The sequence below is a fragment of the Echinops telfairi genome, unplaced genomic scaffold, assembly GCF_000313985.2.
Source record: "Echinops telfairi isolate 266 unplaced genomic scaffold, ASM31398v2 ScPeMD7_18;HRSCAF=68, whole genome shotgun sequence".
Lineage (NCBI taxonomy): Eukaryota > Metazoa > Chordata > Mammalia > Afrosoricida > Tenrecidae > Echinops > Echinops telfairi.
Window position 1 is genome coordinate 82,938,190 of NW_022103915.1, and position 17,426 is coordinate 82,955,615.

Here is a 17,426-nt window from a genome sequence, read left to right on the forward strand (position 1 = left end):
CCTCTTCTTCTTCTACTTCTCCTCTTCCTCCTCCTCCTCCTCCTCCTCCTCTTCTTCTTCTTCAACCTTCTTAAGTGCAAAATGAAGAAATGCTTTTTCTCTGAAGTCCATGCTTCATCTGCTTGAAATCAGCAGCATGGAGACCCAGCACACTGAGCCATGCACCGGCGTTAAGGCTGGTAGCTGATGCATTTACTCTAACCTTTGAGACTAATTCACAGCTTTGTACATGATGTCATATATTTGAGGCGTTGCTTATCGCTAGGAGAAAGGGTAACATGGAAGGGACGAGTTGGAAAGTATCCAGAGCATTATATCTGGCCAAGTTCTATGGCCCCAGGTTTTCCATTGTTGTTGACCTAAATCCCAGAGCAGATGGAAATGTTCCCGAGATCCATCTCCGTCTCCTGGAAGCTGATGGAGTCAAGGCTCTGTCAGGGTTCCCAGTTGCCTGTGTGTGCCAAGTCCTAAGCCCGGGTGGACTGCTTTGTCTTGACCCTCCCTGGAGCGGACACCGGCAGAATGGGAACAACCAAGGTTTCCCTGATGGGACCAGGAAAGCCGTGTTCAGCATGTGCCCAGACCCTGCAGTCAGAGTGAGTCAGACCACCTGGAGACACAGGTACCCTGTTTCCTAGACCCAAGAGGCCCTTCTGGAATGTGCTCTGCTTGTTGTTAGATAGAGGGGACTCGAAGGGTCTGGTCACTGTCGGTCAGCAGAACCTACGATGGCTTTGCTTACTTTCCCTTGTTTCTTCTTCTCAGGAAACAGCATCCTCCATTCAGCTGCTGACAGTGTGACCAGCGCGGTACAGAAAGCGAGCCAGGCCTTGAACGAGCGTGGGGAGCGCTTAGGCCGAGCAGAAGAGAAGACGGAAGACATGAAGAACAGCGCCCAGCAGTTTGCGGAAACTGCGCACAAGGTAAGCCCGGCAGGGCCAGGCTGAGCTCCCAGCTCTGGACTTGGCGGCACACTGGTGCCAAGAGGTACAGCCAGAATGCCCCTTAGAGGCAAGCAGGGCGCGGACTTCATCTCAGGTACCTCAGACGTGTCTTCAGGAGAGACCATTCCCTGGAGAAAGACATCCTGCTTGATAAAATCTAGGGGCAGCCATAAAAGAGGAAGGCTTCTGTGTTCGGCCAGGTTGGCTAGTGAAACAAATCAAGTGACATTCATAGATAGGTATATAGGAAAGAGCTTTAGATCAAGAAGCAATTACATCTCAAGAAGGCATCCCAACTTAAGTCCACGAGTTCAATGCTAGTCCATCAGTCCCTTCCCAGACTTGCTTAGCCACCACACCAGTGACGCAGAACAGTGAACCAGGAAACAGGGAGATCACCGACCAGTGGGTTCAGTCATGTGGATCCAAGGTCGGTGGCAACGCAGCAGGAGCAGGTGCCCCCCAGGAAGGTGGAAGGGCAGAGAGGTTCCGTTCCCAGAGCCCCTCGCTGTCATACAAAAGGCTGATGACATCCAGGAGCAATCACCAGGCTGCTATGTGATTGACAGGTTTGAACCACCCCTCACCAGGAGTGTCTAGTTGCCACCGCCTGCAACCAGGTGGATTGACCCAGGGGCCACAGCATGGGCTCAACCATGAGAACAGTTGTGAACATGGCACAGAAGCGGGTGGTATTTTATTCTGTTGCCGTTGGGTCGCTGTGAGTCAGAACCTACTGGACGGCACCTGACGACAGCCACATGGTGCCAGGAAGCTGTCTTGCAGCATGTTTGCCGTGAAGGGAAAGGCAAAAGCAAGCCTTCTTGGCCCTCTCACATCACTCCTATCTGCGACCCAACAAGCACCTGAACCTGAAAGATGCTGGCCTGGGCCTCTGATTACCTCTCGCATGACCGCATCCCTGTCTCTGACGGTGGATGTTTGGGAAATGGGGCCCACCTCTATTTTCCCGCCTAGAAGCTCAGGAAAGAAGAGGATAACATTCAAAGCAAATAAAAGAGGAAGAGAGGGGGTTTCCCTTGGCCAGTGCTGAAAAGAACCCGGAGAGGACTTGAGGACCTGCTTGCTTTCACTTGTTGCCCCGCCCCCTCCCTGAGCCAGCGTCCTGTGTTCCTGTCTCGTGGGTGCATGCAAAGCAAGCATGTCAGCCCAGGGCAAAGAGCACCCCATCTGCTGAGCGGTTATTATTTCAGGACCTTCATTTTGGAACCCCAAAGCTGATAGGGCTGGAGCTGCAAGATTCCCTCCTGCCTCAGAATTCGGTAGCTGCCATATCCCCAGTGCACATGGGCATTTGCACAATTATCAAGAGCAGCACCTTTCAGGGTGGGAAAGGGCACTTTTTATTGGCAGCCAACTCTCTGCAGGCTGCCACAAACCAAAGGGAAGAGAGGCCCCCCGAGATAAGGAGGATTTATTACTCTTCCTGTGCTTCAGATCAAAGGGCAGTTCTTTTCTGGCTAGAGATTCAAATTTCGGTTTCCAGAAACAAGGGCTCCTGGTGACTGGTGCTGGCCTCTTGTGGCTGTGACCTTCATGTGCTGTTCTGTTCGCTTTTGGAGGGGGTAGGGGATAGGAGGGGTTGCCCAATTCATTTGCTTCAACGGAAGATCCCACTTCTGCTGAGGACACAAAGCCACCTTGCTGGACGCCAGAGCCTCCCAGAGGGAGTGAAGCGCAGATGTGAGGTCCCCTTGCCCCTCCCTCTCTGCTTCAGCTTTTGTGTTTGCAGGGAGGAGGTGCTAGCACTCCAGAAACAGCAGCCCCTTGTGATTTAAACAGAATAGGCAAAGCAATCTGGGGGAGCATTTCACTGGCAGTGTTGGGGAAGAGAAGGTTAAGGGGAATAACTGGAGTCCTGTCTCCAAGTCTGGGAAGGGTGATGGTCCAGGTAGCCCCTGGCCTTGAACAATAGATAGTACACTGATAAAAGTCTGCTGAAGCAAGAGTCTAGGATAATGGACAAACCATGAGCCAGGCTGCCGAGGAAGGTTGCAAAATGACTCTTCCTACAGGTGGAGCAAACAATACTTGGAGGTCATCCATGTAGATCTCCCCCTCGGAGGGGATTGCATTGTGCAAACCCTGGGTTGAATAACCAAACCAGATGGCCAGAGTCTTTGGCCCAGCATCCTGTTTCCCTGATAGCATGACCAGGTTTCTTAGGAAGTTGGAAAGGCAATATGGTATAGTTTTGTCTTTATTTTAATCGTTTTATTCGGGGCTCATACAACTCATCACAATCCATACATACATCAGCTGTGTAAAGCGCATTTGTACATTCATGGCCCTCATCATTCTCAAAACATTTGCTCTCTACCTAAGCCCCTGGCATCAGCTCCTCATTTTTCCCCCCAATATGATATAGTTATGGTGATAAGCATCTGATGTTTGAATCCAGCTCTGTCCTTTACTAGCTCAGGGCCTTTGGACAAGTGCTTAATTTCTCTAAGTCCCAGTTTCCTCATCAGTACAGTAGGATTAATTCACTATAGTACCTGCCTCCCAGGGTGCTCAAAGAACTGAATGAGTTCAATCCTATCAACCTATAGGAACAGCACCAGGCACATGTACAGCTAAGTTAACTACCAGTGTGACGATGCCCTTCCCTGAGTTGTACAAACTGTGTTGGGCTGCTAAAATGGAAGGTTGGGATTTCTAAGCCAGCCCAAGTGACCCAATGGTCCACTTCTGAAAAGTCAGCTAACACAGTTCTACTGCTAAAATCAGAGTTCTACTCTGACAGGCATGAGCTCGCCACAGGTGGGGATGGGCTTACTGGTGACTGGTTCATAGTTACTGTTCCCATAAAGATAGTTCGTGCTGAGCCTCCCCTATTCAGTCACCATATGAGCACTGTAGTTTGGAAGTGTTACCGGTAAATGAGGGTTCCCCAGCACACGGAGAAAGAAGGATGGGAGGTAAGAGTTTTGAGTCTTTGAAACTCAAATGGCAGGTGGGGTGGAAGGGCCTTCTGCTCAAGGCCAACACTGTCGAATAGAGAGCAGCTCCTAAACCCAGGGAAAGGCCTGTGAGGTAGGGCCACAAAAGGCCCAGGGCCTGTGGACTTGACCGCTGGGAGAAACACATGGCCAGTTGCCTGCTTTCAGCGGAGAGGGCTGGGGCGGGAGAGTCAGGCTGCTTTGGTTCCCCGTCCTGCAGATGTTCCCGGGGCAAAGGGTAGAGGTTGAGAGTGTCTGTCCGTGTGAGAGACCAAGACCATGCTACCGCCACATTTGCTGGTTTCTAAAAGTGGGATGTGCACTTATGAATCAGCCCCACGCTGGCAGCCTTCCTCACGAGCAGGTTGAGCTCTTTAAATAAGATGTGGCTACTTTCCTGGGGACTTGGACTCCTGATTGGTGCGCATAGAGGCGGGGTTGACCATGAAACTGTCATTTCACTGGCCTAGAGGCCTGCTGGCACAGGGAGGCTCCCAGTGGAGCCCCAGGGCTCTGCAGACTCATACGAGTGGGCTGTGTTTGCAAAAAAAAGAAACCCCGCAGTACATGTGGTCATGTTCCAAGCTGAAGGGGACATTTCCAGGTGACAAGTTCTTGGCATTCCCTGGTGGAATGAGGGCAGGGCATCCAAACTCAAGTGGAGAGAGAGAGAGCAGGGCACACCTTTTCAGATCGCACTAGACAAGGACCTTTGGCCCTCTAGCTTTTCTCAGGACTCCCAGAGGACCCCAGGTATAGTAACCAATGGACCATTTTACATGACACGGACATCCTGGTGCTTGGGTGCTTTATCCCATGGAGGCGATGGAAAATGATCCTCCCCTCAACACCCACACACATACATGCACTCATGAGCACACATGCACGCACGCGCACACACCCTGCTCCCTCTCCATCTAACCCTGTGTAACGAAGCAGGGTTCCTTCCTGAGCTGTGGTCTGGGCACAGCCCCAGCCCTTCGGCAAGTGCAGCTGAGCCACGGAAGTGGGTCTGCTCGCAGCCTGGCAGAGTGTGCCGCACCCTGGCGGCCCCGCCACAGGCCGTGAGTCAGCCGGCAGCTCATCCTCCACAGCACGGCAGCCTCCGCGGGCATTTCTCACAGACAGGAGTGTTCATCTGCCATGTTCTGCAGACGCCTACATTTGTGTGGGAAGGAAGGGAGAGGGACATTTTTCAGCTCTCTAGAGGAGAGTGGCTGTGTCTGTCCCTGCTTGTCACAATGACAGGGGTCTCTGAGCCAGAAGAGCCCAGGCCGCTTCAAATGCCAGCCCCTGCCCCACACACACATGCACAGAGACCTCCTGTGGTAATGATAATGGTGGTATTATTATTGTGCAATAAGAATGCTAACCGGATATGAATAAGAGGAAGGCCCTCACGGAGGTGGATTGACTCCGTGGGGGCAACAGTGGGCTGTGACAGCAGAACACCAGCCATGAGGATAAGGCGGGACCAGGCACCAGGATGAGGCAGTGCTGGGCTCTGTTGCCACGGGGTTGCTATGGGCCAGGACCTGACAACAGCAAGGCCCCTGGCTTGTGAGGAAAGTGAGTGACGGAGCAGTGACGTCAAAGCACACAGGCACGCAGCTCACTTCTAGCAGGAGCGCAGCCGCACCAGAGCGGCAGGACCTTGTTTCATCCCGTGCTCTTCCTACATGACCACGCTCGCCTTCTGTACCCTAAGCCCCCTCATTCACGGGAGATTATTAAAAAGAAAAGAACTAGGTGACAGGCATAGGATGCTATTCTCTGCAAAAATACCTCAAAGAGAAAAACAGCTGTATTTGATTCCTGAGGGCTACCAAAACGAAATACCAAATTCAGGGTGGATAGGGTGCTTAAGACAAGAAACAATCATTTTCTCCCATTTCTGGAAGCCAGACATCCCAATCTAGGGTGTTGGAAAGGCCATGCTGTCTGTCTCAGAAGGCACCAAGGCAATGTCTTTGCTCTTTTGGTAACTGCAGGCATCCCTGGACTTCTGACAGCATCTATCCAATGTCTACCACCATCTTCCCACAACCGATTTCTCTCTCTGTATTTGTGTCTCTTTTCCTCTTTCAACAAACAGTAGTCACTGCATTAGGGTTCACCCTTCTCCTTCATGTTAACTAATTCCATCTTCAAAGAAACAATTTCAAAAGAAGGTTCCATTCACTGGTAGGACTAGGGTTATAGGAGTCCAACCTATCTTTTCAGGAGATCCCAATCAACTCCTAACAATGCCCATCCAATCCATGGGGATGTTTCCATGAGGCTGAGTTGGCCCTAGCCCTTCCTGGCTGAGCTGCCCTTTTTGTGGGGCGAGCTCCCTTCCAGATGCACCCTTGAGGTGCCCGGGCCCTGGTTTGAACAGCAACACAGCTGCTACTGCAGATGAATGCTGTGGGTGAATTGGCATGCGCCCATTCGTTCAAGGTTAACAGCTCGTGACTTCCGGGACAGCAGCACAGATCAAATACATGTGGTTGGTATTCATTATGCCCAGCCCTTCACTGTCAGGCTGGATTTGAGTGCTATGTGCTCCTGGATAATGTGCAAAGACGAGAGGCAAGGCAAGACGTGGAGGCTATACAGCAGCAAGACAGACTGAGGCTTGGCAGAGGGGACAGATCTGGGGTGAGACAGGGTTTTGCTTGTGCTGTCACTCACCCTGGTCCCTGGACTATCAACTTTGAGGTCAGATGTTACCACTTCCGCCATTCTTGGCATAAACCAACAACACAACGTGCCTCCGCCTAGACACACTGGGGACTCACATTGTCCTCACTGCTCCATGGAGTCTGGAGGGCATCTTCCACTTAGACTGGCTTCCCTGGGCAGAGGCACCAGGAGCTCCTTCACGGGAGGCTTCTCATTACCAGTATCCATTGAGTTGTTCCAACTCAGGGTGACCCTGCAGGTGGATGTGTGTGTCCAAGTAGGGTTTTCAAAGGCTGGTTTTTCAGCAATCACCAGCTGTTTCCTCTGAGGTGCCTATGCGTGGACCCAAACTGCCCACCTTTTGATTACGTTAGCCAAGTATGTTAACCACTTTAGGACTCACTTCCTCTTGGGGAGAAATTAACTCAGCAGCATGAGGGCCCACTTGTTGCCTGGCCCAGGTGCACAACTTGTGAGAGCAGCAGCCATGCTGCTTTGGCTGGTCACCTAACAGAGGTGGCGGCCCCAGAATGCTACCTCCTCCTGCAAAGCCTTCCAGAGGGGAAGGGCGAAGGTACTCTGGGTTAGGTTGGAGGAAAGTACCCTGCATGTGGTTGAGATGGGCTGAAGACTACCACGGAGCTCACAGCAGGGAGGGGCTGTAACTGACCTCCTTGGGCTTTCCTGGTGCCACAAAGCAGAGGTCGGGCATGTCTCTACCCTTCGTCATTCTTTACCCTATTCAGACACCGTCTGCTCTCCCACAGGGCTCTACTTCTAGGCAGGGTGCAGTAATTCGTTGTCATGGCCACATAGAACTCGTCAACAAAAGTCACAATTAAGGGGGCCGATTAGCGGAGCGAGGAGCCCTGGTGGCCTAGTGGTTATGCATTGGGCTGTTAGCCGCAAGATCTGCAGTTCGAAAACACCAGCCACTCCAAGGGAGAAAGATGGGACTTTCTACTCCCATAAAGCGTTAGTCTCAGAAACTCACAGGGCCAGTTCTACCCTGTCCTACAGGGTTGTGATGATGGGTCAGTATTGCCGGGAGGGCAGAGCTCTATCCAACAGGGTCGCTCTGAGTTGAAATGGATGGCAGTGGGTTTTGTATTTTGGGTTTAGCCTTTCAGCGGGCTGCATTTTTCCTTCCAGTGGGAGGAGTGGTACACCGAGGTCTAGATTTGGTCTGTTGTCCAGCCCTCCTCAGGAACATAATGTGGTTGCCAAGGGCTTTGGACTTGGTTGAATGTCCAGGCTGTGTATTGAATGGGTTGTTGCAGATTGTATATCTGTTGATTTCTAATACTTTGAGATGTCAGTGTAAAGGCGGAACTGAAGAACAGGGAGGAAGACGGGCATAACTGGCGGGACAAGGGAGAGCAGAAGCAGTAAGAGCTTGATTAGGGGTTAGGGGGCTCCTGGACGAGGTTCCGTGACCTAGGCCAACAGGTCAGGGAAGTCATGCTCAGCAGCTGGGGCGAGGGTTTTAAAGGGGTGGTGAGGAATGTATGGCAATTAGCATATGGGGTCTGGAGACTGGGAGAATTGCTTGTTGACTCCTGGAGGCTTTCTTTGAACAGGGAACATCAGGTTTCACCTGTTATCTTCTCTGGCGCTGACTGCTGCTGACCTCTGGGACGTGCAGGGCCCGAACCTGCTTCAGCTTAGTCCAAATGGGGGCTGCCTAGTTCCAACTCGACCCAACATTCCAAACTTCTTAATATTGGAAATGGGGCGATATATTCTGTCTTAACTACTTCCTGCTGAGATAGGTCGAAGAAGGGGATTAAGAGTTGGAAGTTTTGGGGGCTGGGCTGGTAGGCCATGAACTGTAAGGGTGAAGAAGCTGATTGAAGGTCAGGTTGGAGATATCTTACATCCGTTCCTGCAAGAATCTAAACACACAAAGAGCTAAAAGCAAAAGTACACAGATTATTATCAGAGGCCAGATGAGGGGCCTAACCCAGGCCATGGCAGGATTTTAAAACCATGAGAAGCTGGTGGTGGTTCACTGACGTGTCCTGATTTGATTGGCCATGGTGCGGAGCACCTTAATATTTTGTTTAATTATGCTCGGTTCATTAATATAATAACAACATTCTTTATTTAGAAACATGCACGTTCCTCTTTTATCTGCTGTTAATAAGTCAAGAACTTGGCGGTTTTGTAGGGTGACTCGTGCTAAGGATGTTAACTGCCTTTGGAGGGAGACAAGAGTAATCAGGGTGGTGTTTTTTTGCGATGGATGATGGCTACTTTTGCTGGCAGCTGAAGAGCCTGTAAGAGATTAATTAATTAAAACTATTAATTTACCGTTTACTATGGGGGACCCTTTGGTAGTCAGAAAATCCCCACTCCTTCCAGATAGTGGCATGACAGTGAACTATAAGGAACGCATAATTAGAATATGCATTAGCTGTTTTTTCCTTTAGCTAGATAGGGAGCTCGAGTGAGAGCAACAAGTTTCGCTTTTTGAGAAGTAGTTTTTATTGGGAGGCATGCAGCTTTCCAGACTTGGTCAAGTGAGAGGACAGTGTATGCAGCCTGCCATGGCCCCTGGGCATTTACGACAGAACTGCCATCAATAAACAAAGTTAGATCTGGGTTAGGATACGGTTGATCAGAAAGTCTGGGTGGGGCAGTGTTAGTTCCTCAACTGCCTGGGGCAGGAGTAACTGTTAAATTCTAGCGAGTCTAGGAGCTGAAGCAAGAGGGTTGCTGGGTTTAAAGAGGGAGCCTGGCTCAGTTATGTTAGGGTTTTCGATAAACATGAGATAGATTTCCTGCAAGCGGCTTGGAGACAGCAAAGACAGGACTCAGTGTGAGAGGAGGTCCTGCAGCCTGTGGGGACAGGCTTTCCCCAGGTTAACTTTAGGGCTCTTTAGGTGGCTGCCGTCAGGGCCCGGAGGCAGGGTTGCCAACTTCTGATTGTCATATTTAGATGCTTAGACAGACAAGCTATAGGGGATAGAGCAGGCCCCAGGGCCTGAGCCAGGATTCCAACTGCTATACCTTGTTTTTTGCCTGTGTAGAGTAAAAAAGGTTTGGCAGGGGTGGGGGTGAATGAGGACCTATAGGAGTTTGTTAAAGGCAGCTTTGACTTACAGTTAAACGGAATGGTGGGGGTGGGACACAGGGTTAAACAGATAGCAGTGGAATGAGAAGTGTGTCGTGGAGGGAGAGAGAAGTTAAGGGAGTTGGGCTGTGTCTGCTTTCAATCTTTTAGGAGGGGCTACAGGTAAAGGCAAAGGAATGTTGACAAGCTGGGTTAAGGGGATGGTGGGAAAAGGTATGGTGGAAGGGAGATTGTGGGACAGGGGAGTATAGAGGTCGGGAGCTACTGGGTGTATGGAGATAATAGCTTCATTAATGAGGCACAGGTCCTGGACCATTTGGTTTTTTACTGGTAAGATTGGAGTGTTGAAGGGAGAGTGAGTAAGAGTAATGAGGTTGTTAGAAAGGAGGCATTGTATGATGGATTAACATTGGGAAGCAATGAGTTCTGTAGGGCCAGTTCTTCCAGGTTGGGTGAAGTAAGGTGTAAGTGTTAGATCTCTCTGGAGCTAGATCTATACCTGTCCTTGGCTCCACACAAGAAAGAATTCATGCCGAAGCCTGGTCTGTGATCCAAGTGAGCTTTATGAGAGTTAGAAGTTTCGGGTTTACATGGCACCCATAGGACTCCTCCCAAAGCTGCTCAGTGTCATGCAAAAAAGTGTCACTGGACTCTGGGCTCCTGCCTTTACAAGGATTCCATGGGGAGGGGTGGTAGACGACCCCTGACTGACCCCATTGGCTGAATTGAATTTACCTGGCCTAGGTGGGCCAATCCAGGTTCAGTGCCCACCACGCAGTGTGCCACTCCTTTGTTTCCGTAGCTTGGCCCTCTGGGCATGCGTTAACAGACATCCCCCAGCCCTACGCTAGCCTATTTAACATTCCCCCCTGAAGAGATATGGACCCAAATATTTGGGGTACTGGGTGACGACATCTATAGCTACTTCCTGCTGGCAAAGGGGGTGAAGTGGGGTTTTGGGTCCATACCCTTCCTACTCTGTTAGAAGGGGTTGTCCATTTAGGGCCCAGGAGACGGTGGTCCTGGAGCTGGCACCCTTGGTTCAGAGGCCTTGGTAACCTGAGAACTTTTGGAAAAACAGACAACAGGTGAACAGTTTAAGTGAGACAAGGGTAAGATTGTAAGGTGGCAGTGCCCTTGAAGTTAGGTTAGCGTCACAGGAAATCAATAGAAATCTTGGGACTAACAGGCATGAGAGTTTGGTCACTGTAAAGGCATTTACTGGCCTAAAGGCTGTGAGGGGTCTGAGGTAGAATCATCTGTGTAGCCCTCATCTGTCCTGGGGTGGCGATGAAATGCCATCCTCCACTGTGAGGAACAATTGGAAAGCTGTAGAGGGACGAGGATGAGGCCCGATGACTATGCAGGTGTGTAACTTGGACAGGATGTCTCGGCCTAGGAGAGGAGCTGGACATTCAGGGATTACTAGGAAGCTATGAGAAAAATAGAAGTTACCCCATAGACATCTGAGAGGTTCAGTAAAATGTTTAACTGCAGGTTTTCCTGATGATACTCCCAGGATGGAGCAGGTACGGGGTGCCAGGGAAGGAATTAAGGACAGAGAGGGTGGCCCCAGTATCTAAAAGGAAGTTCACTGACCTTCCTGCCATATCAATGCTCACCTTAGGTTCCAGACCAGTAACAGCTATCTCTTGCTGCTGGGCCATCCGGACCGGGCGCCTTCAATCCTCCTCCATTATCAGCTGCACGCTGGCCTGTGGGCGCCTCCCTCCAGGTTTTGGGTCTTAGGACAGAGGCCAGCCCAGTGGCCAGTCTGCTTGCAATGGACACATGGCATCTGAGGAGGCTTGTTCTGGTTAGGGCAATTCCTAGCCGAATGACCCAGTCGCCGACAAATGTAGCATTTGGTACCTGGTTCAAAGGTCTGAGAAACCTGGGAGGCATTCAACGGGCATCGGTTATCGGGTGCAGCCAATACCTGGGCATGCCTACTGTCCTTCCTTCTATCCTTCTCCTGGGCTCGAGCCTCCCCTCCTGCTCCCTATTGTGAAAGGCTGTATTAGCACAAGCAACCATCTCCTCGAGGGTAGCGCCTTCAGGCTTCTGCACTATTTTTTGGAGTTGCTTGTGAATGTCCGGTACAGCCTGTGTGAGAAACTTGTCCCTGAGCAAGACTTGCCCCCATAGGATTCTATATCTACAGCAGTATGATTCTTTAGGGCTTCCTTTAGCCCCTCTAGAAAGCTTACAGGAGACTCTGTAGGTCCCTGGTGAATCGCTTTCACCTTGGCATAATCAATGGCCTTTTGCCTACCTGACTTTAGTCCACTTGTGATGCACACCAGGAAATGTTCCCGTGCCCACTTGTCCTGAGGCTCACTATGATTCCAAGCAGGGTCTATTAAAGGTACAGCAGTTTCCCCTACAGGGTATTTTTCATTCATCACATGTTAACTCCTCTGCAAACTTCCTAGCACCTTTGAGCACTCATTCTTTCTCAAAGTCTGTCAGTCTGTCCAGTATGACCATTACATCCTTCCAGGTTAAATCATAGGCTAGGGTGAGGTTCTGGAAGTGTTCTATGTACTGTTCGGGTTTGTTAGGCTAACTGCCCAAGTCATTTTTAATTTGCTTGAGTTCAATTAGAGTAAAAGGCTTGTAAATTGCCCGGGGACCAAATTCCCCTGCTGCTTCGACTACAGGTAGAATAGTCAGGGCTGTTTCAGAGTTGGGGTAATAGTTGCCCTTAAATCCAGGGTCCCTTAGGGGGTCCTGGGTGCACTGGGAGTGAAGATCTTTGCAGCTCCTCAAAAGGAAAAATGCTTTAACATAGGGCATCTCCACCAACCTCTCCATCGTACCACAAAAATGCTCTAGCTATTGCAGGGTTGGAAGGGAGAGTGTACCATTGGCTGGCCACAATTCTCCTTTATCTAGAACATACTGTGGCCAAATAGAGTTGCAAAGCATAATCACCTTCTGTTTGTCCAGCTTTTCCGGATCAAATCTTTCCCAATTGAACAGGATACATCCGAGGGGGCAATTCCTGGGTATCGAGCGGGTAAGTCCCATCTAGAAAACACACAACAAAGGAAGGCAATTGAGAGCTTATGCCTCAAGGTCAATAACCGCAGCTCAGCGCGCACGTCTGGAGTGCCGTGAGTCTGAGGCCTCAGGAGGGTGCCCCCTGCCAAGGAAGGGGTCGAAGACCAGTCGCTGCTGCAGCTGACATGTTGGTCCAACCGTTTTCTAGACCACATGCTAGGGGGGCCACTGCGTGGTGTGGCCCCATGGTCTTTAAAGACGCCTGCCGGCAGGAGCAGACTCTCAAATCTCTGAAGGGAACGGACGTCTATCCGGCAGCTCAGGGAACCTTTAAGGAATCGGAAATTCTGGCTGGAACATCTTGGCGGCGGAGCTGTATTAAGGACTGTCCCAGAAAGTGCCGGAGGTAGCATCACCGGAAGGTGAAAGTTAACAGTTACTCGGGCTTGGCTTCCGTATGCCTTTGGCCTGGGCCTGGGCCATGGAAAGCCAGCCAGTAGCAAGGACAAACCCACGCTGGTAGAAAGCTAAAGGGGATGGAGGGGAAAGGGAAACATTCAACTCCCAGGCCTAAGCAACCAGCTAGCTATCTAGGCACCGCCCCTCCACGTGGTTGGAGGGGTGGGTACCATCTTGGCCGGGTCACGTGCTCCATTTCCCATGCTGCCAGGGTGCGGCGACTCACATGGTTTGGAAAATGGTGGCCACAGCTTGCGACCTAGAGGACAGCCAGCATAGGGCCAGCCACGGGAGCCAGAGTCCTGCAGGAAACAACAGTTTACTCAGGCGTGCCCAGCCATCCAGCTGGCCAGAGCCCAAAACAGACCATTGAGATGCGAAAAGGTTTTGGGAATGGCAATCCTCTGGCCTGCAGGCAGCGTCCCACCCCCCTCCCAGAAATCCAGCTTGGGAAAGGCATGCAAGCTCCTGGGAAGGCAAGCACAGAAAGGCAGACGTAAAATCCCGAACACCAGCAAGAATAGGCGAGAAGAGGGACACAACAGGATGGGCTGCGGCAATACATTATGAGTGTCCCCCTGAGTCGCTTCGGAGAGCCATCCACCTCCCAGATGTTGCCGGAGCAGTTTAGCCTGGCTTCCTTTCCAGCTACACGCCGTCTCCCAAGGGTGGTGAGGTGAAGAGTCAAGAAGGTGCCCGAAACCAGTGAGACCAGGAAGGGAGGGCCCGCTCCTGGAGCCGGCTTACCTTATATATCCGCAGTCACGGCAATACTTATGTTAGATTTCTGGAGCTAGAGCTATACCTCGGTCCTTGGCTCCACACGAGAAAGAATTCACGTTGAACCCTGGTTTGTAATCCAAGTGAGTTTTATGAGAGAAGTTTCGGGTTTACATGGCACCCATAGGACTCCTCCCAAACATGCAGCCTGGCTGGAAGCTGCTCAGTGTCATGCAAAAAGGTGCCGCTCGACTCGACTCTGGGCTCCTTCCTTTTCAAGGAGTCCATGGGTAGACGTGGTGGACGACCCCTGATCAGCCCCATTGTCTGAATTGAATTCACCTGGCTTAGGTGGGCCAATCCAGGTTCAACACCCACCCATGCCTACCCTGCAGGAAACCTGAACCTCTGAGCATGTGCAGTGCACCACTCCTTTGTTTCCATAGCTTGGCCCTCTGGGCAGGCGTTAACAGACATTCCCCAGCCCTATGCTAGCCTGCCTAACATAAGGAGTTTTCTAACTAATTTAAAATGTCTCTTCCCAACAGAGGGACAGGGCACAAAGGGATTCTAAGGAAGGAATGAGTAAAGGGCTGGTACACCTGGGGCAGGTAGGCTTGCCCTCAATATCCATGACTGAGATTAAGGAAGGATTGCTTAGCCCTGAAAAGGAGGGCAGGTCAGAAAAGATAGCTTCTGTGTAAGAAGGAAATCTACTCACCCAATACCTTGAGCAATACCCCAGGCTCGGCGAGGGTGATGGGGGTCCAGTCAGGGTCTCCTCAGACTTCGGCCAATCCCAGCAGGGCCAACGGTGGGTCAGGAATTGGAAGGACAGTCCCCCCATGTGGAGACGCAAAGGGCTGTCACTTTTCCAAGGACAGTCGGACTTCCAGTGTCCGCTTTGACCGCACGCCGGGCAGGGTTTGGTTGGAGCTTCAGGCCTGGGGCACTTCTGTGACCAGTGCCCTTCTCTGCACTTAAAGCAAGCACCAGGTGGCCGTCGTCGTTCCCATACACCCTTGCCCCACACTGCCCTTCTGGGGCCTCGGGGGAATCGCCAGCCACAGGGCTGCTACTAAGGCTTGGGTTGATAATTTACCTTCTGCCGGAACCAGGCTCATGGGCTGACTGCCTGCTCCTCCTCGTGGCTGTTAAAAACCTTAAATGCCATATTTGCTAAATCTCGGACCGGGGTTTCAGGCCCTTTCTTCCGCTTTTTAAGCTTTTAATGGAAAGCATCAATTAAGCAGCTTAAAAAGGGGGCTGGATTCTCATCAGGCTTTTGAGTGATCTTAAGATTATCAAAATTGACTCCTATATGGGAAATGGCCTGAACCCAAGTCAGGGCACACTGAAGCATTTTATTACGGCAGGCATGTCTGTCCCTACCTGCTTGATTATCAATTTGATCACTTTAACCAGGTTTTTGTCTGGGAACCACTTAGATCAGGATGGGTTAAATGAACCTGGTTTGGGTGCTGCTGAACAGCGAGAAAAATGCGTTCCCTCTTATCTGCAGTTAGGGTGGAGGAAAAGATGACAAAAATATCATGCCAGGACAAATTATAAGCTTGAGTTAAAAATCTAAACTCCTTAATATAGGTGGTGGGATCATTATAAAGAAGCCTAAACACTTTAATCTGAGATAAATCAGTGAGAGAGAAGGGAACATGAACCAGACCACTCTCTCAGCCCTGGCCACTTCCGGAGTGGACAAAGGACAAGGGGGTTCTGCGGTCGCATGTGCTTGCTAACCAGCGAGTGCAGGTAGATCAGGAGAAAACGACTCTGGGTGGCCAGAATAGGGAGAGGGGTGAGTAGGAGGGGAGGGGAGACAAGGTGTTCAGGCAGGTCTGCAAAGGCAGACACCAGAGGGGGTCCAGAAGCAAGGGGAGAGGAGGAATTTTCTTTAGTCAAGAGGACTTGGGAAGGGGAGCAGGAAATAGAAAGGGATGAGAGCTCAGAGGAAAAGGCGGCCTGGATGCAGAATTTCAGACTATTTGTGAGTTTACTGGCAGAAATTGTGGGGATTCCAGAGGACATTGAAATTTAAAGTGCGGCAATTAAAGTTGCTGCTACCTGGAGTTTTCGGCCCCCTCCCTCCTGCCAGGCTCAGGGTGGCATTTGTGCTCTGCTTTCCTGTCTGGGAGAGGTCTGTGAAACTGCTCAGAGGAGGCTGAGCAAGGAGGGAGCGGGAAGGGGAGGGAGAGAGAGACTCCAGGCAGTCTGAGGGGTCTGGCTCCGGTGTCCGAGGCACAGTGCCTCAGCCTTTGGGAGTTGAGGGGGTAGCGGAGGAGGTGATGGTGAGGGGTACCCAGAATGTGGAGGAGGCCTTGCTGGGGACACAGATAAGGAGTCAGGGGGTCCTGAGAAAGATGGAAGGGGAGTACTGTCTGGGCCTGATGAAGAGAGTGTTTGCTAAGAGGTCTGAGCAGGGTGACAGGTAGTATAGCGGGACAGGAGCGGAAAAAAGAAAAAGACCTGAACATATGGGACTTCTGATTATTTGTGAGTTTCTTGACAAAAATTGTTGAGGTTGCGGGGAACGTTAAAATCGAAAGTGCTGTTTTCTGGCTAGCGTGACTCATGTCCAATTGGTATTGAAGCCAAACTTGGTTACAGAAAAAGACCAGGCATTTAGGGCGGAGATCAGGAGCCAAACCCAATTCAGTAAGGTTGGCAGTAGGCCCCCCAAAGGACTGTCCTTAGGGGGTTGGGACAGAAGACTTCCCATTGTGTCTCAAACCGCAGGGGGTACAGACAGAGGAGAAGGGCGTCCCCTGGTCCCAGTTCGCACCTGTCAGTCAGGAGGTGGCCCCCGGTAACCCTGAGAGGCATGCCCGTCAGAGTTAGGGGCCCAGTGGGAGAGTCCTGGGCTCTCCGGAACAGGAAAGTTCCCTGCAGCTTTAACCGGCAGACAGGGACCTTGGATCAGAGAGAGTCAGAATGGAAGCCGAGGAGAGGGAGGGGAGCCTGGCTTTCTGGCCGGTAAAAATGGAGTTTAGTTAGGCCTTTGTTCAGGGTGAGAGTCAGGGTAAGCAGAACATTTTAGAGAAAGCACCACAGGGCTGCAGATGCAAAACACACAAACAGGTAGGAGAGGCTCAGACCCACCCTCTGCATTCCAGTCCAGGCAGAAGGTGCGGTGGCTGCTAGGAGTTTTGTTAGCAGCAGGAATCCCAGGAGGTAAACCCAGAGACAAAAGGATGGAGGCCACATGAGAGACGGTAGATAGAGAAGAGATGGACATGAGAAACTGACCTTATCGTCTCACCCCTTTCAGGAAGGCAGCTCCTCTTGGTACTAGGGTTCCTTTTCAGGGTGTCAGCTAGTTAGCCTCCCGCGGACCCTATGTTCCAGTATGAGTTCGCTGGTCCCCGGTGTCCAGAGCGACAAACGAGACTGAACGAACACACAGAGAGATACGGACCAGAAGTCGCTCATTCAGACAGGCTCCGGAGGTTCGTTTGAGAAGAGAGGCGGGGAGGGGGGGGCCTGTCCCTACCTCTCTCAGGTTTCGGCACCAATGTAAAGGTGGAACTGAGGGACAGGGAGGAAGACGGACATAACTGACGGGAAAAGGGAGAG

The 17,426-nt window shown here is 51.3% G+C and overlaps 1 protein-coding gene and 1 long non-coding RNA gene across 2 annotated transcripts in view; one reads left to right on the top strand and one right to left on the bottom strand.

The window, feature by feature from the left end:
* STXBP6 (syntaxin binding protein 6) overlaps positions 1 to 17,426 on the top strand; it is a 278,730-nt gene that overhangs the window by 258,976 nt on the left and 2,328 nt on the right. The window contains exon 5 of the mRNA XM_030884885.2: positions 766 to 923. Coding sequence (XP_030740745.2) covers positions 766 to 923 — 158 coding nt within the window. The remainder of the gene's footprint in view (positions 1 to 765; positions 924 to 17,426) is intronic.
* Positions 11,434 to 13,417, bottom strand: LOC123521459. The gene is made up of 3 exons (XR_006679901.1): positions 13,342 to 13,417; positions 12,588 to 12,683; positions 11,434 to 11,544 (listed from the first exon to the last, which is right to left on the bottom strand). It is a non-coding gene; the product is annotated as an uncharacterized LOC123521459 (long non-coding RNA).